Source organism: Castor canadensis, chromosome 6, assembly GCF_047511655.1.
Source record: "Castor canadensis chromosome 6, mCasCan1.hap1v2, whole genome shotgun sequence".
Classification (NCBI taxonomy): Eukaryota; Metazoa; Chordata; class Mammalia; order Rodentia; family Castoridae; genus Castor; species Castor canadensis.
Genome location: NC_133391.1, coordinates 36,242,498 through 36,266,884, shown reverse-complemented (window position 1 = coordinate 36,266,884; position 24,387 = coordinate 36,242,498). Strand labels below are relative to the sequence as shown.

General features: G+C 37.3%; 1 protein-coding gene across 1 annotated transcript in view; it reads right to left on the bottom strand.

Moving 5' to 3' along the window:
- Window positions 1-23,942, bottom strand: part of LOC109699654 (antigen WC1.1-like) — a 141,622-nt gene extending 117,680 nt beyond the window's left edge. Inside the window, 2 exon segments of the mRNA XM_074077847.1 lie at window positions 20,936-21,250; window positions 23,930-23,942. Of these exon segments, the coding sequence (XP_073933948.1) occupies window positions 20,936-21,250; window positions 23,930-23,942 (328 nt within the window).
- Between the last annotated feature and the right edge of the window lie 445 nt (window positions 23,943-24,387).

Here is a 24,387-nt window from a genome sequence, read left to right as displayed (position 1 = left end):
CAGCAAGAACCTTTACAATGATATCAATGGACAGTGCTGCCACTATGTATCAGTATTTTGTAGGAAAAATATTACAACCTATTAGAGTAACATCTCCTGATGCATATATCATCCACTATATGGATGACATTTTAATTTCTCATGCATGTTCTAAACAATTACAAAAAATTTTTGAAACCATATAAAAAGTTTTACAAGTAGAAGAATTGGCAATAGCTCCTGAAAAAATGCAAACTACTACTCCTTTTCAATATTTAGGTCATGCAGTTAAGCGACTCACTGTTCATCCTCAAAAATCTGCCATACAAAGAGACTCATTAACAACTTTAAATGACTTTGAAAAGCTACTAGGAGACATTAATTGGCTTCATCTTTCTTTAGGTATACCAAATTATAAACTTACTAATTTGTTTTCTATCTTAGAAGGTGATACCACCCTGGGAGAGCCCTCAGACTTTAACACCTGCTGCTGAAAACAAATTACAATTTTTTGAGTTGCAGTTATGGACTGCCTTTCTAACAAGATTTGATCCTTTAAAACCTATTTCCCTGTTAATATTTCCTTCTCCACATTCTCCTATAGGAATTTTAGCCCCAAAGAACTCTACTTTAGAATGGTTATATTTAAAACAAAAAGAACCTAAAGTGTTAACTTCACACACTGATCTAATATCCTCTTTAGTTACACAGGGAAGAACAAGACGCCTACAGATTTTGGGATTTGATCCAGAACTCATTATTTTACCCCTCACTAACAAACAGTTTAAAAATCTGTTACCCCTTAATGATAATTTAAGTAGTAGTATAAACAATTATTAGGGATATATAGGTAATCATTACCCAGAAGGTAAGTTGTGGGATTTTTAAAAATGAACTCCGTTTATTGTTAACACTATAGTAAAATTAAATTCTATATCTCATGACTTAGTTTATTATATAGATAGATCATCATCTGGTAAAGGAGGCATACATGAACCTGATTTACATAAAGCTATTCAAACTATTCTTCTACACAAGAGGTAGAATTAGCAGTTCTGATTTATTTATTGTAAAAAATTACAGAGAAACCATTAAATATTGTCTCAGATTCAGCTTATGTAGTAGGACTGTTTCCTGCTTTTGAAACTGTCCTTATTTCTACTTCTCATAAAGTTATGAAAACATTATTATCCACATTACAACATCTAATACAGACCCACACTTATCCCTTATATGTTACTCACATTAGGGCTCATTCTAATCTGCCCGGCCCTCTAGTGATAGAAAATGATGTTGCAGATAAACTTACATGTACAGTGTTTTCATCCCCTAAAAAAGAACATCAGCATTTATGTACTAATGCCAACAGATTACATGTACATTATAAAATTCCTCTTCATACTGCTCATGATATAGTTAAATCTTGTCCTGTATGTGCTCCTTTACATTGTAGATCTCACCCGTCTGGTACTAATCCTTGAGGTCTATGTACTAATGAATTATGGCAAATGGATGTGACTCACATAACCTTTTTTCCACAGCAACCATATTTACATGTTGTTATTGATACCTACTCTAAATTCATTTGGGCTGTTCCTCAATGTAATGAAAATGTTTGTGCCATCATTGCCTCTCTTTTACAATGTTTTACAGTTATGGGAGTGCCTTCTAAACTTAAAACAGACAATGGACCTGCTTATACAGGTCATTGATTTAAACAATTTTGTAAAGAATAGAACATTGTTCATGTCGCTAGCCTCCCTTATAATCCAAAAGACAAATTATCATTGAAAGGGCACACAGAACTTTAAAACACAATTGTTAAAAATAAAAAAGGGGGAATTCCCCTAGATACCTTGACATTAACACTTTTCACTTTAAAGTTTTAAAATTTACCCCAGGGTGATATTTTGACTGCAGAAAATAAGCATTTTGGTGAACCTCCCTCTTTTCCACACATACAAGTCCGATTTGGTATAAATCTTTTAACTCTTGGTTGCCTGGGCTCTTCCTTAAAAAGGGCAAGGGTTATGCTTGTGTTTCTACAGATGTCCATGGATCCCCCGAAACATTATCGGTTGCTCTTTAGAGTGTCAGGCCCAGAAAAACCAATGAACATGTCCAACAAAGTGATGACTGCCCCTCAGAGGGAGACTCTTAAAGATGAACAAATAGAACAGGCCACATACAAGACTATATCCTGTAAACATTGGAAACATTCCCCTCCTCATTGGAGCAATTGTCATGCCAGCACTGGAAAGTTATTTGTATCTACTCATAATTTCTCTTTTATTGATTGGGGCCTTCATGGACACTTTGTACACAATTGTCCTGAAGATTAGAATAGGACGGTCTGTCCTATTATATTAACAAAATTGTTTGGCAAAATAGTCCATTACATAGAGAACATCATATAAAAGGACTAATGGCATGGCATGATGGAGGAATGTCATCCTCAAGGCCCCAATTGCTAATACAAAATATTACTTATCCAGAGCAACCTGAAATCTGGAAATTGGTTGCTGCCTCTGCACTGATGAATAATTGGAAAGAAAATTTTTCCAGAAACAAACATTCCTGGTCTGATTATGTCTTTGATTATAATGTGTCTCTTTATATGCAAGCATGTGTTAGCTTACCATATGTCTTAGCTCTTGGAAATTTTAGTTTTAATTTTACTTTAAAAAGTGTTTACTGCTTTGATTGTAGATTATACATCTATATTAACAATTCTTTGTCTATTAATTGGTCCTCTCAAACATTGTTTATATTAAGGGCAAGAAAAGATGTTTGGTTGCCTGTAAACTTAACAAGAGAATGACAACACTCTCCCTTAGAAGGTTTAATGACTAAAGTAGTGTCTAAATTATTGATATGATCAAAAAGATTTATCGAATGGGTTATTCTTGCTATGGTTGGTCTGACTGCCATTGTTACTATGGCTGCCGTGGTAGGAGTAGCATTACAGACTTCCATTCAAACACATGAGTTTGTTGCACAATGGCAAAATCAATAATACATGCTATGGACTACCCAATCTAAAATCAATGAAGAGATAGAAAACAAAATAGGAGACCTACAACAAACTGTTTCATGGCTAGAGCATCAGATAGTTAGCATACAACATCAACTAATGCTTTCTTATGATTGGAATGTTACTCTGTATTGTGTTACTCCAGCAAAATATAATGCTTCCCAATATAGTTGGGAACAAATAAAATACCATTTACAAGATCTTAGAGGTAATATCACCTTAGATGTGAAAGAATTAAAAAGGGACACTTTTAGCACATTCAAAAGTAAATTGCCTGGCATTTCTTTTGAAGGCTTGGCAAAAGGTATTGCAGACCCTTTAGAAGGTATGGATCCTAGGTTTTGGCTTCAAAGCATTATTTGTAGTTTATTAGGAGCCAGCATTATGTTTTCTGTTTGTCTTGTCATTTTTTGTATAGGATACTTCTGTTTCCAAAGACAATTAAAATTTTACAAAACTTCTGAAGCCACGGTCACATTGGGATTGATACATTTAAAAAATAAAAAAGAGGGAATTGTCAGAGCCAGCAAAGGGACCTTGCCTGTGTGAGTCAGCATCTGGCCTTGTAAGAAAGCTCCAAGGAACTGGGGCAAAAGTCTCAGACCAGACTGTGCCTGTGTGAATCGGCATCTGGCCTTGTGAGAAAGCTCCAAGGAACTGGGGCAAAAGTCTCAGACCAGACCTTGCCTGTGTGAGTTGATATCTGGCCTTGTGAGAAAGCTAGACATCCAGAAAAACAGTATTCAGGGTTCCCAGATGGCTTCGTGTCCTTCAGATGTAAATAAGAAAGTTCTGTTGATATGTGCTTCTTCTGCTTCTCTGTTTCCGTTTTAAAGGAGACATAACAAAGAGTTAATTTTAACTGTACTTCCCTGTGCTAATGTAACCGTAACACATAATACTTGGCACGCTTTTTCTGATCAAATGCTCTGTGTGTAAAAGGAGTTTATAAAAAGCAAAGGATGCTTCATTACAGTGGGTATTGAGCAGGACTCAGTAGTCCCCTCATCTTTTATGGCTTCAGTCACCCAGGTTATGCCAGTAAAGGACATACGTGCAAGGGTGTTATTGTTAGTGAAAAATGAAGTTTTGATAGTCTAATGATTCCATAGATGTTCTTATATAAGGTAAGATAGAGTTTGGGCTCACCAGAGGCATCTACTTTTTTTTGAAATATTATCTATATTCCGACTCTGATTGGTGCCATGTATATTTTTATTTGAAGATAGTTTCTTGACATCTAAAATCTATGGAAGAGCCATGTGGAGCTCCTCACTGAACTCAAGACTGACTTATCTAAGGAGAGTGGGTAAATTTCCAGGGAGGAAATGGGCTTCCTCTGGCAGCTACTCAGTTCTTTGTCATTTTAATGTAAATCTGTCTTCCTGACCTGATATGAAAATGTCAAGACATATTTTCTGGAGAATGAATGGCACACGAAAACAATCTTACCAAGGACCCGTAAGTGTAGGATTAATATGTTTATCTTCATTCTCCAGAAACTCATGAGGACCAACATGACAAATGTCAAAAACAACAAAATATCTAAATATTGGAATCTATATCTTGCATTCTAGAGAACTAGGCTCATATTTCTATGTCATAAATTAGAAGAGATAGAGACACACTCTTACTTCAGTCAAGAAGGAGGAAGACACCAGGATATGACTCTCCTTAAATGTAGTAAAGAGGTTTGGGGGATTAGAACTAAAAATGGCTGGAGGTCCTGTATGTATTTGGCACAAGATGGCAGAAGACCTCTCTGGGAGCTACTTTTGGAGTGGCAGAAAGAAGGGTGGGTCCCAGTCATGATCTGGCAGCAGGGGTGTTGATTTCTTTCTAAGCAAAGAAGGCACTATGTCTTTTTGGTTGTTTAGTAAAGTTCCACTGTCAGTGCCACCTTCCCTTCCTAGAACTCTCAGTGTTTTCTTCCAATAGTCTAAATGTCTTCTGACAATGGTATTTTTCAGGGCTAATATTAAAGGTCAACAAGTGTTGAATAATTTAGCTACTACTGGGCTTACTCAAGAACTATGTTTTTATTTTATGACAGAGAAGGCAGAACTTAAGCAGGGTAAGAGATTTGTTTAAGAGTTGGAGAATATGGTTGATATCCAGACCTACCCTCTGATGTTTCTTTTTTTTCAAAAAATTTATTTGTATATTATTGTTGTACTGGGGGCACATTGTGACATTTTCAAAAGTGCTTACTATATAACTTAGTTAGACTCACACCCCCATCCTTCTCCATTATCCTGCATTCCTCCTACTTAGAATAGTTTCAACAGGTCTCACTTTCCCATTTTCATACATCAGTACATAATATTTCAAAAATTTCTTAATAAAATTTCATCACTAGGATTCTTTATTCTAACATCCTGACCTCAGCATATTAAACTTGAGTCACTCTTACAGCTCATTCTTCTCCTTCCCTACAAAGAGGCATAAGAATCCACACAAATGTACTTATGGTATTCTCCACCTTATACCTGGGTCCTCAGTGCTGCTCAGAGAATTCTTATGTGTACCATGTCAGATTCCTTGACACCTCTGCAGCTACTAAAAACTTTTTCCACCTGTTTAAAGTCTTTTTTTTTTTTTTTAAACTTTATTTATTTATTTATTTATTTTTCACCTTTTTAAGGTATACAATTTAATGGTTTCAGTTATATTTATATGTTGCACAACCACCATCACTATCAAATTCCAAAAACATTCCCATCACTCCAGAAATAAACACTGTAACTTTTTAGCAATCACTCCACCTTTCCCTTTTCTCTCAGACCCTGGCAACTACTGATCAATCTCTTTATGTCTTTTTTTTTTTTTTCATTTTTCTTTTATTATTCATATGTGCATACAAGGCTTGGTTTATTTCTCCCCCCTGCCCCCACCCCCTCCCTTAAAACCCACTCCACCCCCTCCCGCTCCCCCCCTCAATACCCAGCAGAAACTATTTTGCCCTTATCTCTAATTTTGTTGTAGAGAGAGTATAAGCAATAATAGGAAGGAACAAGGGGTTTTGCTGGTTGAGATAAGGATAGCTATACAGGGCATTGACTCACATTGATTTCCTGTGCGTGGGTGTTACCTTCTAGGTTAATTCTTTTTAATCTAACCTTTTCTCTAGTTCCTGGTCCCCTTTTCCTATTGGCCTCAGTTGCTTTAAGGTATCTGCTTTAGTTTCTCTGCATTAAGGGCAACAAATGCTAGCTAGTTTTTTAGGTGTCTTACCTATCCTCACCCCTCCCTTGTGTGCTCTTGCTTTTATCATGTGCTCATAGTCCATTCCCCTTGTTGTGTTTGCCCTTGATCTAATGTCCACATATGAGGGAGAACATACAATTTTTGGTCTTTTGAGCCAGGCTAACCTCACTCAGAATGATGTTCTCCAATTCCATCCATTTACCAGCGAATGATAACATTTCGTTCTTCTTCATGGCTGCATAAAATTCCATTGTGTATAGATACCACATTTTCTTAATCCATTCATCAGTGCTGGGGCATCTTGGCTGTTTCCATAACTTGGCTATTGTGAATAGTGCCGCAATAAACATGGATGTGCAGGTGCCTCTGGAGTAACAGTCTTTTGGGTATATCCCCAAGAGTGGTATTGCTGGATCAAATGGTAGATCGATGTCCAGCTTTTTAAGTAGCCTCCAAATTTTTTTCCAGAGTGGTTGTACTAGTCTACATTCCCACCAACAGTGTAAGAGGGTTCCTTTTTCCCCGCATCCTCGCCAACACCTGTTGTTGGTGGTGTTGTTGATGATGGCTATTCTAACAGGGGTGAGGTGGAATCTTAGTGTGGTTTTAATTTGCATTTCCTTTATTGCTAGAGATGGTGAGCATTTTTTCATGTGTTTTCTGGCCATTTGAATTTCTTTTGAGAAAGTTCTGTTTAGTTCACCTGCCCATTTCTTTATTGGTTCATTAGTTTTGGGAGAATTTAGTTTTTTAAGTTCCCTGTATATTCTGGTTATCAGTCCTTTGTCTGATGTATAGTTGGCAAATATTTTCTCCCACTCTGTGGGTGTTCTCTTCAGTTTAGAGACCATTTCTTTTGATGAACAGAAGTTTTTTAGTTTTATGAGGTCCCATTTATCTATGCTATCTCTTAGTTGCTGTGCTGCTGGGGTTTCATTGAGAAAGTTCTTACCTATACCTACTAACTCCAGAGTATTTCCTACTCTTTCTTGTATCAACTTAAGAGTTTGGGGTCTGATATTAAGATCCTTGATCCATTTTGAGTTAATCTTGGTATAGGGTGATATACATGGATCTAGTTTCAGTTTTTTGCAGACTGCTAACCAGTTTTCCCAGCAATTTTTGTTGAAGAGGCTGCTATTTCTCCATCGTATATTTTTAGCTCCTTTGTCAAAGATAAGTTGCTCATAGCTGTGTGGCTTCATATCTGGATCCTCTATTCTGTTCCACTGGTCTTCATGTCTGTTTTTGTGCCAGTACCATGCTGTTTTTATTATTATTGCTTTGTAATATAGTTTGAAGTCAGGTATTGTGATACCTCCTGCATTGTTCTTTTGACTGAGTATTGCCTTGGCTATTCGTGGCCTCTTGTGTTTCCATATAAATTTAACAGTAGATTTTTCAATCTCTTTGATGAATGTCATTGGAATTTTGATGGGAATTGCATTAAACATGTAGATTACTTTTGGGAGTATAGACATTTTTACTATGTTGATTCTGCCAATCCATGAGCATGGGAGATCTCTCCACTTTCTATAGACTTCCTCAATCTCTTTCTTCAGAAGTGTATAGTTTTCCTTGTAGAGGTCTTTCACATCTTTTGTTAGGTTTACACCTAGGTATTTGATTTTTTTTGAGGCTATTGTAAATGGAATTGTTTTCATACATTCTTTTTCCGTTTGCTCATTGTTAGTGTATAGAAATGCTAATGATTTTTCTATGTTGATTTTATATCCTGCTACCTTGCTATAGCTATTGATGATGTCTAGAAGCTTCTGAGTAGAGTTTTTTGGGTCTTTAAGGTATAGGATCATGTCGTCTGCAAATAGGGATATTTTGACAGTTTCTTTACCTATTTGTATTCCTTTTATTCCTTCTTCTTGCCTAATTGCTCTGGCTAGGAATTCCAGTACTATGTTGAATAGGAGTGGAGATAGTGGGCATCGTTGTCTGGTTCCTGATTTTAGAGGGAATGGTTTTAATTTTTCTCCGTTAAGTATAATGCTGGCTGTAGGTTTGTCATATATAGCTTTTATAATGTTGAGGAACTTTCCTTCTATTCCTAGTTTTCTTAGAGCTTTTATCATGAAATGATGTTGGATCTTATCAAAGGCTTTTTCTGCATCTATTGAGATGATCAAGTGGTTTTTGTCTTTGCTTCTGTTAATGTGGTTTATTACGTTTATTGATTTTCGTATGTTGAACCACCCCTGCATCCCTGGGATGAAGCCTACCTGGTCGTGGTGAATAATCTTTTTGATGTGTTGCTGAATTCGATTTGCCATTATTTTGTTGAGGATTTTTGCATCAATGTTCATTAAGGAGATTGGCCTATAGTTCTCCTTTTTGGAGGTGTCTTTGCCTGGTTTTGGGATAAGTGTAATACTGGCTTCATAAAATGTGTTTGGCAGTTTTCCTTCCCTTTCTATTTCATGGAACAGTTTAAGGAGGGTTGGTATCAGTTCTTCTTTAAAGGTCTGATAGAATTCAGCAGAGAATCCATCAGGTCCTGGACTTTTCTTTTTGGGGAGACTCTTGATTGCTGCTTCAATTTCATTTTGTGTTATAGGTCTGTTCAGGTGATTAATTTCCTCTTTGTTCAGTTTTGGATGATCATATGTATCTAGATATCTGTCCATTTCTTTTAGATTTTCAAATTTATTTGAATATAGGTTCTCAAAGTAGTCTCTGATGATTTCCTGGACTTCCATGGTGTTTGTTGTTATCTCCCCTTTTGCATTCCTGATTCTACTAATTTGGGTTTTTTCTCTCCTCATTTTAGTCAGGTTTGCCAGGGGTCTATCGATCTTGTTTATTTTTTCAAAGAACCAACTTTTTGTTTCATTAATTCTTTGTATGGTTTTTTTGGTTTCTATTTCGTTGATTTCAGCTCTTATTTTTATTATTTCTCTCCTTCTATTTGTTTTGGGATTTGCTTGTTCTTGTTTTTCTAGGAGTTTGAGATGTATCATTAGGTCATTGATTTGGAATCTTTCAATCTTTTTAATATATGCACTCATGGCTATAAACTTTCCTCTCAAGACTGCCTTAGCTGTGTCCCATAGGTTCCGGTAGGTTGTGTTTTCATTTTCATTGACTTCTAGGAACTTTTTAATTTCCTCTTTTATTGCATCGATGATCCATTCTTCATTAAGTAATGAGTTATTTAGTTTCCAGCTGTTTGCATGTTTTTTGTCTTTACTTTTGTTGTTGAGTTCTACCTTTACTGCATTGTGGTCAGATAGTATGCCTGGTATTTTTTCTATTTTCTTATATTTGCTGAGGCTTGCTTTGTGCCCTAGGATATGATCTATTTTGGAGAAGGTTCCATGGGCTGCTGAGAAGAATGTATATTGTGTAGAGGTTGGATGAAATGTTCTGTAGACATCTACTAGGTCCACTTGATCTATTGCATATTTTAGATCTTGGATTTCTTTATTGAGTTTTTGTTTGGATGACCTATCTATTGATGATAATGGAGTGTTAAAGTCTCCCACAACCACTGTGTTGGCGTTTATATATGCTTTTAGGTCTTTCAGGGTATGTTTGATGAAATTGGGTGCGTTGACATTGGGTGCGTACAGATTGATGATTATTATTTCCTTTTGGTCTATTTCCCCTTTTATTAGTATGGAATGTCCTTCTTTATCTCGTTTGATCAATGTAGGTTTGAAGTCTACTTTGTCAGAGATAAGTATTGCTACTCCTGCTTGTTTTCGGGGGCCATTGGCTTGGTAAATCTTCTTCCAGCCTTTCATCCTAAGCATATGCTTATTTCTGTCGGTGAGATGAGTCTCCTGTAAGCAACAAATTGTTGGATCTTCTTTTTTAATCCATTTTGTCAAACGGTGTCTTTTGATGGGTGAATTAAGTCCATTAACATTAAGTGTTAGTACTGATAGGTATGTGGTGATTCCTGCCATTTAGTTATCTTAGTTGTTTGAAGGTTTGATTGTGTGTACCTAACTTGATGTTACTCTCTACTGTCTTCCTTTTTCTTATCCTGTGGTTTGGTGCTGCCTGCCTTTTCATGGTTAAGTTGGGTGTCACTTTCTGTGTGCAGGATCCCTTGCAGAATCTTTTGTAATGGTGGCTTTGTGGTCACATATTGTTTTAGTTTCTGCTTATCATGGAAGACTTTTATTGCTCCATCTATTTTGAATGATAGCTTTGCTGGGTAGAGTATCCTGGGGTTGAAGTTATTTTCATTCAGTGCCCGGAAGATCTCACCCCACGCTCTTCTTGCTTTTAATGTTTCTGTTGAGAAGTCTGCTGTGATTTTGATGGGTTTACCTTTGTATGTTACTTGTTTTTTCTCTCTTACAGCCTTCAATATTCTTTCCTTAGTTTCTGAACTTGTTGTTTTAATGATGATATGTCGTGGAGTAGTTCTATTTTGATCTGGTCTGTTTGGTGTCCTGGAGGCCTCTTGCATTTGTATGGGAATATCTTTCTCTAGATTTGGGAAATTTTCCGTTATTATTTTGTTGAATATATTACGCATTCCCTTCGCTTGCACCTCTTCTCCTTCTTCGATGCCCATGATTCTCAAGTTTGGTCTTTTGATGGAGTCAGTGAGTTCTTGCATTTTCTTTTCACAGGTCTTGAGTTGTTTAATTAGTAGTTCTTCAGTTTTACCTTTAATTACCATTTCATCTTCAAGTTCTGAGATTCTGTCTTCTGTTTGTTCTATTCTGCTGGATTGGCCTTCCGTTTTGTTTTGCAGATCTGTTTCGTTCTTTTTTCTGAGGTTTTCCATATCCTGGCTGTTTTCTTCTTTATTGTTGTCTATTTTTGTCCTGAGTTCATTTATCCATTTATTCATTGTGTTCTCTCTTTCACTTTGGTGTTTATACAGTGCTTCTATGGTTTCCTTTATTTCTTCTTTTGCCTTTTCAAATTCTCTATTTTTATTGTCTTGGAATTTCTTGAGTGTCTCCTGTACATTTTGGTTGACCCTATCCAGTATCATCTCTATAAAATTCTCATTGAGTACTTGTAGTATGTCTTCTTTTAAATTATTCTTGTAGGCTTCATTCGGTCCTTTGGCATAGTTTATCTTCATTTTGTTGGAGTCTGGCTCTGAGTTTCTGTTCTCTTCATTCCCCTCTGGTTCCTGTACTAATTTTTTGCTGTGGGGAAACTGGTTTCCTTGTTTTTTCTGTCTTCCTGTCATTGTCCTTGGTGTTGTTACTGTCCCTGTACTGTGTGTAATTAAGTATTTTCTAGCTTGTAATAATAACAATGGTAATATTGAGAATGGAAGAGTGAGCTGAGATGGAAAGCAAGAAGTTAAAGCAAAGGGGAAAACAAATATACAGACAAGAGGGAGAAAGCAGAACAAGGTATCAGACAAGAGAGTTTCAAAGGTATAAACAGGGAGTGTTAGTGTACTAATCGACAGTAAGCTGAACAGACAATAGAGTGACAGAGAGAGGATTGAAAATCAAAGATAAATAAAAAATAAGTATATGAAAGTAATATCTATTTATAAAAATGAATTAAAATGGAAAATAGAAAATTAAAAAAAACAAAAAAACCCAAAAAACCAAAAAACTTCCAAGTTTATATGCAATGCAATTTCAGTCTTAATAATTTGGATGTCCGTCTCAATCTCCAGTCCTGGAGTTGGTGCCTCAGATGTTGTTCTGTAGTTGTCTCATCAAAGGGGATGCATAAAGTAGAACAAAACTACACTCACACACACACAGAAGAAAAAAAAAAAAGCCCCACCAAGTGTCCCCAGTTCAAATGCAATACAGTTTCAGTAAGTTTTTCGGCTTGCAGGTGTAATTCGGTTGTTCTCTCATCAAAGGTAGGGAGAAAAAGAAAAAAAAAAGCGTCTGGAGGCAGTTCTGAGAGTGGTATCTGCAACTGTGGCTTGCCTGCCTGCTGCTCTCAGCCTGTAGCTGGCGGCGTTATTTATGCAGATCTCTGGGGTGAGCTTAGCACTCACCTGGTCCCACAGGCTTTGTTTGCTCAGAGTTCTCCTGTGCGGGGGAGGGGGGCCTCTGCTACAGGCTTTTCCCTTTCCAAGCACTGGGAAAGGCGACACTGCCCCGCGTTGTCAGGCCTGCGTGTTTATTTACAGTTCACGTGGGAAGTGGGTCTTCCCTCCTCTCACAAGCGTCCCCGCTCCTGGTTGCTGGCGCGCCCCGCTCCCGCCAGAGCCTCTCCGGCCCGCCCGGCTCGTTTATTTACAGTCCCGGGAAGGATTCCCTTCCCCCAATCTTCAGCGCTCAGGGCGCCCCACCCTCTTTCCAGCGTGTCTTAACTGTTCTTATTGCTTAGTACTCAGTTTCTCTTTTTTTCCTGGGTGGAGGTCAGTCTGTCCAGGGGGCTATGCTGCTCTGGCCCAGGCTTGTCTGTGGGGGAACCGCGGTACCGCGAAGCTCACCTGGTCCGCGTCTTCCCAAGCCGTATGGGCGCCGGCCACTGGCGGCCCAGGGGCCTCCTCGGTTCTCCGTTTAACGTGAAGTGGAGATTCTCTGTGCTGGCTGGAGATGTGGAGGAGTCAAAGTTATGCCTTTTCTCGGTGATTATGCCTGCAAAGTGTGTCTCCAGCGTCTCTCCAAGATTTCACTATAGGAGGGTCGCTTTCTGCTTCCTACCTCTAGCCGCCCTTTAAAGTCTATTTCTCTCCTTACACCTATCCTTAAAATAAACAAACAAAAATGCACATCTCTTATATCCCCGAAGCCATGTCATCTCTTATCATAATAAATACACAACGATTATTTTTTGCAAACAATAGTGATCTACCAGCACAAGGCTATGTGTCACTTTCATGTTTGAGTTTACACAGATGTTTTGAAAAGAAAGTATAGAAGGAATATATTGTAATAATGATTGAAAGAGAACCTATGACTGAGAGCATTTCTTTTTTTCTTCTTTTTTTGGTGACACTGGGGTTTGAACTCAGGGTCTCATGCTTGCTAGGCAGGTGCTTTTACAGCTTGAGGCATTCCATCAGCCCAACTGAGAGCATTTCATCCACAATTCTCAGGCCCTTCCAACCCAAAGTCCACGAATACTTATATCTGTATATGCAAAGGATATTACAAGTTTTTGTAATCCATACAAAACTCTGTTATTTGATTGATCCTATTCCCAATTCATCCACTAATCTAGAACAAAAACTTGTCTCATAATATACAAAAACAAACACTCAATTCAACTAAGTAAAATACAATCCATTCTTGTCCCTCCTTTTATATGTGGTAATTTATAGATGTTCTACTGCCATAAAAAGTAAATTATAAAAACAAGATTATGGAAGAGATCTAAGACGGTGGATAGCAGACCAAAACAGAAACCCTGAGCTCCACAATTTCAGAAAACACTTCAGAATTGTGGTCAGAATTCTGGTAGCTACATGGGTAATTCTGAGCCTTTTTAGCCAACTAAATTACCACCAAACACATAGGGTGCACATAAAGTTCAACAACTGACCCTTAAAACAGATTTTAATTGCACATAACAGCCATAGAAGTCCTAGCATGGGCTGCGACCAGCACAGCTTCCAGTCTGCCTCAGGGAAAACCACAAGCCATTTCTCCCTTTTTCCCCTCTCTTCTTTTCTTTCTTTTTCTTGGAAAAATCAGAAGACTGCAAAACAAACTGAACTGGATTCTGCAACTTACTGGACCCTTAGGTACAGCCTACTTACATCTTATTAACATGGACCCAACTCCACCAGAGTAAATTTGCAGCTCCAACAAGAGCCACACACCACCTGCCTGCCTTCTAGGGAACCACATAGTCCAATGCAGTTTGTGGGAAGATTGCACCCCTACCACAAACAAAAATGAACATAATTCATCTCTGCTTGGCAGGGATGGGCAAAACATGGAACTTAACTCATGGGTTCTGGGTGGGGCACAATGCTGAGTTGCCCTACCTTGAGGGGCTGACCTGCTAGAGACAAAGCAGCTATGCAGTAACACAGCAGCCACCTGGTGGAAACAAACATATCTGACCACCTTGGAGAAGCTGGTAGTGAGTAATCATAGAGCTCAACTGCAATTGCTCTGTGGGCAGAAGGGACCAGTGACTGCTCAAAAACCAGCCTCCTTGTGAGACCACTTCAGAGATCCTACCTGCATCAGATGGCCCATCACAGCAAGGAAACACTTGACTCAACCACCCTGAGTCAACTTCCCCCAAAGCTGTCTGACAAAGAGTAGCAATATCCATCACCACACAGCCCAGCATACTTACCTTGAGAAAGGATAGGGACACTGAGAATGTCCCAGTCAAAACCACCAGTACCTAAATTCGATGCCAAAGGAAAAGGTCCAGAGTTTTCAGCAAGCTGATTTTCTTTTTTCCCCATTTTAAATTAATATTTAAAATTTTCTTTCTGTTATTTTATTATCTTTATTATTACTCTCTTCATTTCTCCTCCTTTTTAGGTACTACAACCCATTGTTACCTATTTCCCTCTTCCTCTTTGTCCCTAAGTATCAACCTGCTTAACCCTCTCTTATTCCACATTCTTTTCTGTCTCCCAACCATTTTTCTTTCTTTTTCTTCCATTTTTTCCTCATGTCTTCACCTTTCCTACTTCACCTTCCTCTACCTTTCACCCCACTGCCCCTACCTCCTCTACACTCACTCACTGAATAGTCTACTGCACCAATTCTACACATTACTGCCATGAGTCCTATCCCTCTGCAATCCCTGATACAAGCACTGTTCCCCACAACAACTGAACTATACCATAACACATATTAGGGCCCTAATACCCTGAAGCCCCCAAACATCACACTCCTTCCACCCATGCCCCATCTTGCTCCTTTCTCCCCACTCATAGCACCTTTTTAATTACCTAAGTATCTATCTCTATCCAAACAACCATTATCTCCCCAATTCAATCTGTTTATAGATAATATCACCAAGGGGTTCTCCATATATTATGTAAATAACTTGTCTGGCATTGAATCTGTGAATTTGTTATTACTAATTTATACCTCCAGATCAGGGAAGAGAAATAGCACATCTACCTAGCTAAACCAGTCACAGTACAGTAATTAAGATAGCAGGTGATTTAAACCCCCAACTAGCCAATAAATAACACAAGATTATGGCACAAAACAGAAACATGGGAAAAAGAAGGCAGGGGAATTACAACCCCTCCAAAAAGACTAAGAATTCAATAGAGGCTTTAGTGGAAAATGAAGGAAATGAGTACACAGTTTCTGACCCTACTAGAATAATGATAAGTATGTCCAATAAGCTAAATGAGTACTATAAAGAGATGCTAAAAAAATATCTTAAAGGAGACTTTAAAGAGGAACTCATGGAGGAGCTTCAAGAGAAGTATAAAGGGAACATTCAAAAACAACTCAAAGCATATCAAGACAACACAGATAAAAAGCTTGAGAAGACAGAAACAACTAAATGAACTCAGAAAGGACTTCAATAAATTCCAAAATGAAACTAAGGAGATTATTTTACAAAGAGCGATATGAAATAAAGAAGATAATACAAGATATGGAACAGGAGTTTAACCAAGATATGGAAAACCTAAGAAAAGAGAATCAAACATAAATCCTTAAAATAAAAAATTCTTAAATCAAATTTAAAAATATACTTTAAAGCCACTCCATCAGACTAGAACAAGCGGAAGACAGAATTTCAGGGCTCAAAGACAAAATAGATGTTAAAGAAAAAAAAAACCCAGAAGACTCTTTAGACAAAAGACACAAAAGCCATGAAAGGACTTCTCAAGAACCCAGATATTCCATCAAAAGGCCAAATGTGTGAGTTGTGGGCATTGAAGAAGGAGAAGAGGTCAAGCCAAAGGTATAAATAATAAATTCAGCAAATTTATATATATATATAATATATATATATATATATATATGTAAATATATATATAAATTTCCCATGTCTTGAGAAAGAAATCCCCATTTTGGCACAAGAAGCCTACAGGACACCAAACAGACATGACCAAAACAGATCCTCTCCATGGCATATTATCATTAAGACAACTAGCACAGAGACCAAGAAAGAATATTGAAAGCTGTAAGAGAGAAAAATTACATAAACATATAAATGTAAACTCATCAAAATAAAAGTAGATTTCTCAACAGAAACCTTAAAAGCAAAAAGGGCATGGAATGGGTATTCTGAGCATTGAAAGAAAACAATTTCAGTCCTAGGATACTCTACCCAGCAAAGCTATCATTCAAAATTGAAGGAGGAATAAAAATCTTCCATGATAAACAGACATGCAAACAATATATGACCACTAACCAACACTACAGAAGTTTCTCAAAGAAGTCTTACACACAAAGACAATAAAAATATAAACATGAAAGGATCAGAATTATTAAAACTCAAGAGAAGAGCAGACAAGTAATCATATAATAGCATAAAATTAGTTGCACACACACAAATCCTTACACACCAAAAACAGCTGTATGGCAAGAATCATCATAATCTCAATACTAACACCGAATGTTAATGGTCTCAACTACCCCATCAAAAGACACTGATTGGCACTCTGGATTAAAAAGGAAAACCTGATAATCTGTTGTTTATAAGAAACCCACTTTACAGACAGAAACAAATATTGCCTTAGGGTGAAACAGTAGATTTACCAAGGTAATGGCTCCCAAAAAACAGTCAAGAGTAGCAATACTTATATCAGATAAAGTAGACTTCAAATCTAAATTAGTCAGAAGAGACAAAGAATGTCACATCATACTAATAAAAGGAGCAATACAGCAAGAGGAAATAATTCTTAACTTATATGCACCCAATATCAGTGTACCCAACCTCATTAAACATATACTACTGGACTTAAAAACACAGATAGACCCCAACTCATAGGGAAGGTCACACTCTCACTGATAGATAGGTCATCCAGACAAAATACCAACAAAGAAATGCTGGAATTGAGTGCAAAATAGATCAAATGAACATGAGAATCATCCACAGAGCATTCCACCCTGCAACGGCACAATTTACATTCTTCTCAGCAGTCCATGGAACTTTCTTCAAAACATACCATATCTTAGGGCACAACACAAGTCTCAGCAAATATAAGAAAACTGAAATAACCCTTTGCATACTGTCTGAACACAATGCAATAAAACTAGAACTCAACAACAAGTGAAGCAGCAAAAAATACTTAAATAATTGGAGGCTGAAAAACACTTTGCTTAATGATCAGTGGATCATCGAAGAAATAAGGAAAGAAATCATGAAGATTCCTGGAAGTTAATGAAAATGAAAACACAAGCTATCAGAACCTCTGGGACACAGCAAAGGCAGTCCCAAGAGGGAAGTTTATAGCCCCGAGTGGATATATTATCTCAAATAAATGACCTAATTAATGCTGCATCTCAAACTCTTAGAAAAGCAAGAACAAACTCATTCAATGAAGCCAGTATTACACTCATCCCCAAAACAGACAAGACACAACAAAAAAAGAGAACTACTGTCTAATCTCTTTAATGAACATAGATGAAAAAGTCCTTAATAAAATAATGGCAAACTTAATTCAACTGCATACCAAAAAGATCATAAATCATGACCAAGTTGACTTCATCCCAGAGATGCAGGGATGTTTCAAATATACGCAAATCATTAAATGTAGTATAGCATATTAGCAGAAGCAAAGAAAATCCCACATGTTCATCTCAATAGATGCAGGGATGTTTCAAATATACGCAAATCATTAAATGTAGTATAGCATATTAGCAGAAGCAAAGAAAATCCCACATGTTCATCTCAATAGATGCAGAAAAAGCCTTTAATAAAATTCATCATTCTTTCATGATAAAAGCTCTGATGAAACTAAGAATAGAAAGAATATACCTCAACATATAAAGGCTATATATGTCAAGCCTATAACCAACATCATACTTAATGGGGGAAAAATGAAACCATTTCCTCTAAAGTCAGGAATGAGACAAGAGTGGCTATTCTCTCCACTTCTATTCAACATTGTCTTGGAATTCCTAGCCAAAGCAATAAGACAGAAAGAAAAAATGAAAGGAATACAAATAAGTAAGGAAGAAGTTAAACAATCCTTATTTTCAGATGACATGAGTTTATATGTAGAAGACGCAAATAACTCCACCAAAAAACTCCTGGACACCATAAACAGCTTCATTAAAGTAACAGAATGCAAATTCAGTTTACAAAAACCAGTAGCCTTTCTATAGACCAACAATGAACAGACTGAGAAAGAATATAGGAAAACAATTTCATTTACAACAGCCTCAAAAAATACCTAGGAATAAACTTAACAAAGGATATGAAAGACGTCTACAAGGCAAACTATAAGTACTGAAGAAAGAAACTGAAGAAGACTACAGAAGATGGAAAGATCGCCCATGCCCTTGGATTGGTAGAATTAGCAAAGTGAAAATGGGTATATTACCAAAAGCAATCTACGTGGTCAAAACAATTCCCATCAAAATCCCAATGAAATTCATCACAGTTTGAAATATTAACCCTAAAGTTCATTTGGAAGCACAAAAGATTGCAAATAGTCAAGGCAACACTGAGCAAAAAAAGCAAAACAGGAGGCATCACAAAATCCTGCAGAGCCAGAGCAATAAAAACAGCATGGCACTGGCACAAAAACAGGTATGAAGGCCAGTGGAACAAACTAGAAGACCCAGATATGAATCCATGCAGGTATGCCCACCTAATTTTTGACAAAGGCACCAAAAATATACAATGGAGAAAAGACAGCCTATTCAACAAATCTTGCTGGGAAAACTGGATCAGAAGACTGAAACTAGATACAATACCAATCTCAAAGTGGATTAAGGAACTTAAAATAAGACCTGAAAGATTGAAGCTAGTACAGGAAAGAGCAGGGGAACACACTGCAAAAAATAAGCATAGGCAATGACTTCCTCAGTAGAACTCAAATGGCTCAGCAACTAAGAGAAAGGATTGACAAATGGGACTACATGAAATTGAAAGGCTTCTGCACAACAACAAAAAAAATGGTTTCTAAATTGAAGAGGCTGCCCACAGAATGGGGGACAATCTTTGCCAGCTATATATCAGACAAAAGACTTATAACCAGAAATACAGGGAGCTCAAAAAACTGAACTCCCAAAAAATCAATGACCCAATGAAGAAATGGGCAAATGAACTGAACACAGTCTTTTCAAAGGAAAACATCCAAATGCCTAAGAAAACACATGAAAAAATGCTCACCATCCCTGGCCATAAAAGAAATGCAAATTCAAACCAACTAAGATTCTACCTCTCACCTGTTAGAATTGCTACATCAAGAACACAAACAACAACAAATGTTGGTGAGGATGCAGGAAAAAGGAGCCCTCATACACTGCTGTTGGAAATGTAAATTGGTACAACCACTATAGAAAACAGTATGGAGGCTCCTTCAAATGCTGAAAATAGATCTGCCATACGATTCAGCAATATCACTACTAGGGATATTCTGGAAGGGATGTGGATAGGGTTACAACAAATGCACCTGCACACCCATCTTTATTGCAGCATTATTCACAATATCTAAGCTATGGAAACAGGTGAGATGCCCCACTTCTGATGAATGGATTAAGAAAATGTGGTAATGATATACAATGGAATTCTACTCAGTCACAAAAAAAATGAAATTTTGTCATCGCAGGTAAATGGAGAAACTAGAGAACATCATCTTAATGTTAGCTATGCTCAGAAGGTCCAAAGCAGCATGTTCTCCATCATATGTGGAATATAGACCTAAGACAAATGCAGCAATATCATGAAACACTGGTCACACTAAGGAGAGGTCATGTATGGAGAGGCAGGGTAAAAGAAGGAAACTAAGAAGTTGAATATGGTTGACATACTCTCTATACAAAAATGAATATAGATTCAAGTATGATATATTTGATACATTGTAAGAACTTTTATAAATGCCACAATGTACCCCCATTCAGTACAACAATAAAAAGTAAAAATAAGTAAATAATGAATATAGAAATCTCAAACTGACTGAAACCACCATAAGAAAGAAGGGGACTATGATATAATGAAGAAAATTCAAGGAGATAAACCAATTTAGGTTATAATGCATATATACATGGAAATATCATAAAGAATCCCTCTGTTTAGCTGCCTTTATCTCAAACAAGTGAAAAAAATCATTTTTTCTTTTTTCTTCTACAAAATAAGAGAACAGAAGGGTGAGACGGGTCCTGCCCAGGGGGCTGTTGGTAACAGTAGGAGGGACAGGTGATGGGGAAAGAAGGTAGGAGGGTGAATATGGTGCAAAAATTGTACACATGTATGTAAATGCAAAAATGATACTGTTGAAACTATTCCAGGAATGGAGGAGGGTGAAATAAAGGATAGGGATGGAGGGGATAAATTCAAGACTAATATATTTGATACATTGTAAGAACCTTTGTAAATGCCACAATATACCCTGACCCTGCATAATAAAAAAATAAATTAAAAAGTTGACTAAAAAAAACCCAACAAGATTATGAAGTTGGGTTTCATTGAGATGATACTTTGATAAACTACTGTGCTGGGTAAGACTACTGGAAGGGGAAAGTACAGCATATGATTCTTATAAGAGGGAAGAAAAAGAAAGCCATTATCAGGTACTCTGAGAAGTCAGGATCTATGGATGGACCTCTCAGTCCTCTCCTGTTACCCCAGGGATCAGACACCTGTGTCCCTGGGATGTCCCATGTTCCCAGCCAATGGGCAATAAACTGACCATACCTGAGCAGATGACTCCTGCATCCTCTGAGTGACTGCAGTAATGCTTCCCCCAGCCCAAGGAAGGGCACTTCCACACATGAGACTCCTCTCCTCTGCACCTCAGTTGATCCAGCCAGATGTTCCCTGAGCCAGCACCAAAGTAAGCAGAGACTACAGCATTGAGGGCCACTCCACATCCCAGCTGTCTGCACACTACATGAGCATCTGTCATATCCCAGTAGTCATCACAGATGGTGCCCCAGGAACCCTGGTGAAGGATCTCCACTCTTCCAGCACAGCCACTGTTACTGTTGACCAGGCGGAGCTGCACATTCTCTGAGGAGAGAAAATCATGTCAGTGGTTGTGATGATACAGGGAATCAGATGGGGTTTCTGGACTTTTGGGGGCCGCTCAACCAAGAAGTGAGCAGTACTCTCTTTTAGACTACAAAGTTTGCTAAGCAGAGATGGAGTTATTGCACCAGAGCAGAAGCTGGGGCTGATTCTCACAAAACTAAAGGATTAATAGGATTAAAAACCAAGAAATATAATTAAATTGAAAAACATCTACCTGTAGTCTCAGATAGGAGTTGTTACTCAGTTCCTACCAGAATTGATATATTGAATTACAGAGTTCTGCATGGGTAGTGAGAAATATTATAATTCCAACATAAGTAGTCCACAGTGTCTTTTCACCAGATGAGTTCTAAGAGTCACTATAAAAGGCCAACACCTGATTGTTGTCTTATGAACCAGAAACACTACAATACTATTGGTTGAGAGTTAGATGGATTAGAGCAGAAGGAATTAAGTCAGGCACCAAAGTGAGCTCATCAGAAGCCTTAGATAGCAGCCAGGAATCTAGGACAAATCAGAATTGTTATTGTTGGTACAGTCATTCAGAGATGCAAAATAAATGGATCATGAGGCAGGCCATGGTCTATTCAAGATATTTCACTTATGATTCTATGTTCATAGTTCATACCTGCATACATAACTTCAGAAAATCAGTTCCTATTTGAGGAGCTTGGACAATATCACATAAGAGACATCAGTTAACACTGACATTGTCCAGTTTCCATCAGGAGAAATAATTTTTTCTTTCTCTCCCCAAACAAATCTAATCTCTTTTTGAACTTCCTGTCCAGAATAGTAAAAGTATAAGTCAATCTATCATTTACTCCATTTCTAAGATTCATATATAGACATGAATTGTGACTTTATTTAAGAAAAAGACTTGTAATCTTAGGTACTCAGGAGGCAGAGATCCGGAGGATTGTGGTCTGAAGCCAGCCTGGGCAAATAGATCGTGAGACCCTATCTTGAAAATATCCAATGCAAAAAAATGGCTGGTGGAGTGTCTTAAGGGGTAGACAGCCTGTCTATCAAGCATGAGGCCCTGAATTCAAACTCTGGAACACAACTTAACTGCCAGAAAGTTTTATTTCCAGAATAATAACACCAAGTGAATTAACATTTGCTAATGAATGAAATTTTTTCAATATTTATCAAACTTCACAATTTTCATTCATCCATGAGATAGAGGCCCACTAATAGCATAAGATTGCAGTAGAAACCAAGCTTTTGTGACCTAAATTAATCAGGATCTTTATATTTCATTACAGAAGACAAAAAGAAAATTTAGAAGATGGATCTGAAATGATTAAGATTTGAGCACACTCATTTAATTTTGCTTTTGTGTAGAGGTATAATTTGTCACTCCTGAGTAGAACTTGAAGAAGCAATGACTCTGGTAAAGATGATCAGGAAGTGATATAGAGAATGGGTTGAGAGCCTTGTAAAGATATCTGACTACAGATGTGAACTTGTTAGGTAACAGTATGTTTTCAAAGTTAGCTATAAAAATCGGATGAAAAACAAAATCATTAACCTACTTTCTCAGGACTGGGGTTATGGCTCAAGCGATAGAGTGCCTGCCTAGCAAGTGCAAGGACTGAGTTCAAACTTTAGCACCACAAAAAAAATGATTAAGAGGATACTTTCTTAAAGTAGTTACTTCAACTATCCTAATTAAACATGCTCCTCTTTCTGATGCTGGTGTATTAAAATGAAGCCTGTATTCCTGAAGTGTTTGTATTAGGTCATTTCAATTTATATAATGATAAAAATGGGATGATGGCTATGTACTTTACCTGGTAAGTCAGAGTGCAGTTTCCTGATAAAAATTCCAAACTGAAATGACTAATCTTTATGGTCTGATGGCTTTAAGGAGTATGAGACCTGGACTGGCATCATAAATATTAGCCATCAATATTGTTGGCCAGGATCAGGTACAATAATTATCATGCTCCCAACTCCCAGCCAGAACAGAATCCTAGAATGACTATAGGCTTGCCTAGGGATGCAGCCATGTTTACTTCCCACAGACTCTCGTTTCCACTGACTTCTATCTCCTCATGGGGAATTAACATCAACACCCATACTGAGGGCCACCAGTTCTGTAAGACTGAACCAGAGCCTCTGGCTTATGTACTCAAACCTGTCTTCTGTCTGAGCAGTTCTTTTTCCTTTTTTTCTATTATAAAAATGATATATTTCTAGCACCTTAGAAGATTAGTGGAATGGTTCAGTTCAAATGAAATAGCACTATGTCTTTGCTGAGTTCTACTTGGGAGAATCCACTGGGATGTCTGAGTTTTTAATTTTAAAAATACCTACATTTTTTGTAAAAAAAAAAACCTATTACCTTTTCCTTCTGCATCACCAAGTGGTTGAGATAAAAAAAACCATCAATTTAATTTTAATCTTTCCTTATACCTGTATTTTCTTATGCATTCACAAATAAATATAAAGTATAACTTTATACTTGCTACTCTGTTTGAACAATTTAGAATTCCAGAATCCCAGAGGTTTGAATGTTGTGGTCTATTCATCTAGGTCTATTCTGCATGAATACGTAATTATCAATTATTTGGTGAGAGTAGCTCTTAGTGAATCCTAGAGAATGGAATAGCTTGAGCACAATTGACAAGAGCTAAGTTGCTCAGCATTTACCTGAAATGGTCATTTTCCGTGGTTTTCTGAAACATTTGATAGATGTCTTCTCCCTCTGAGTTGTAAACAGTATTTATGTTAGAAGTTGTTTCCTTCATATTTGGTACATAATATAAAATAAAGCTACTGCCTAGGCTTTTATTAAGATATAAGTCACTAAATACATTATACAATGTTGTGTCTGTTAGTGAGGATTCTCATTACAACTGTGAAAAGTGTCAGGACATATTTTTTAGGTAGGAAAATTAGCAGAGGAATTTGGAAGGACCACAAAATCCAGAATTAATACATTTATCCTTATTCTTCAGAAACTCCAAATGTTAAGAGAAAATGTTAAAGGCTAAAAAAAAAATAAACCCAAAACAAAACAAACCCTGCAAATGTTAAAAGCTACAACCCCCTCAGTATTGGAATCTGTGTCTTGCACTTCAGAGAATGAGGTGTATATTTCTGAGTAT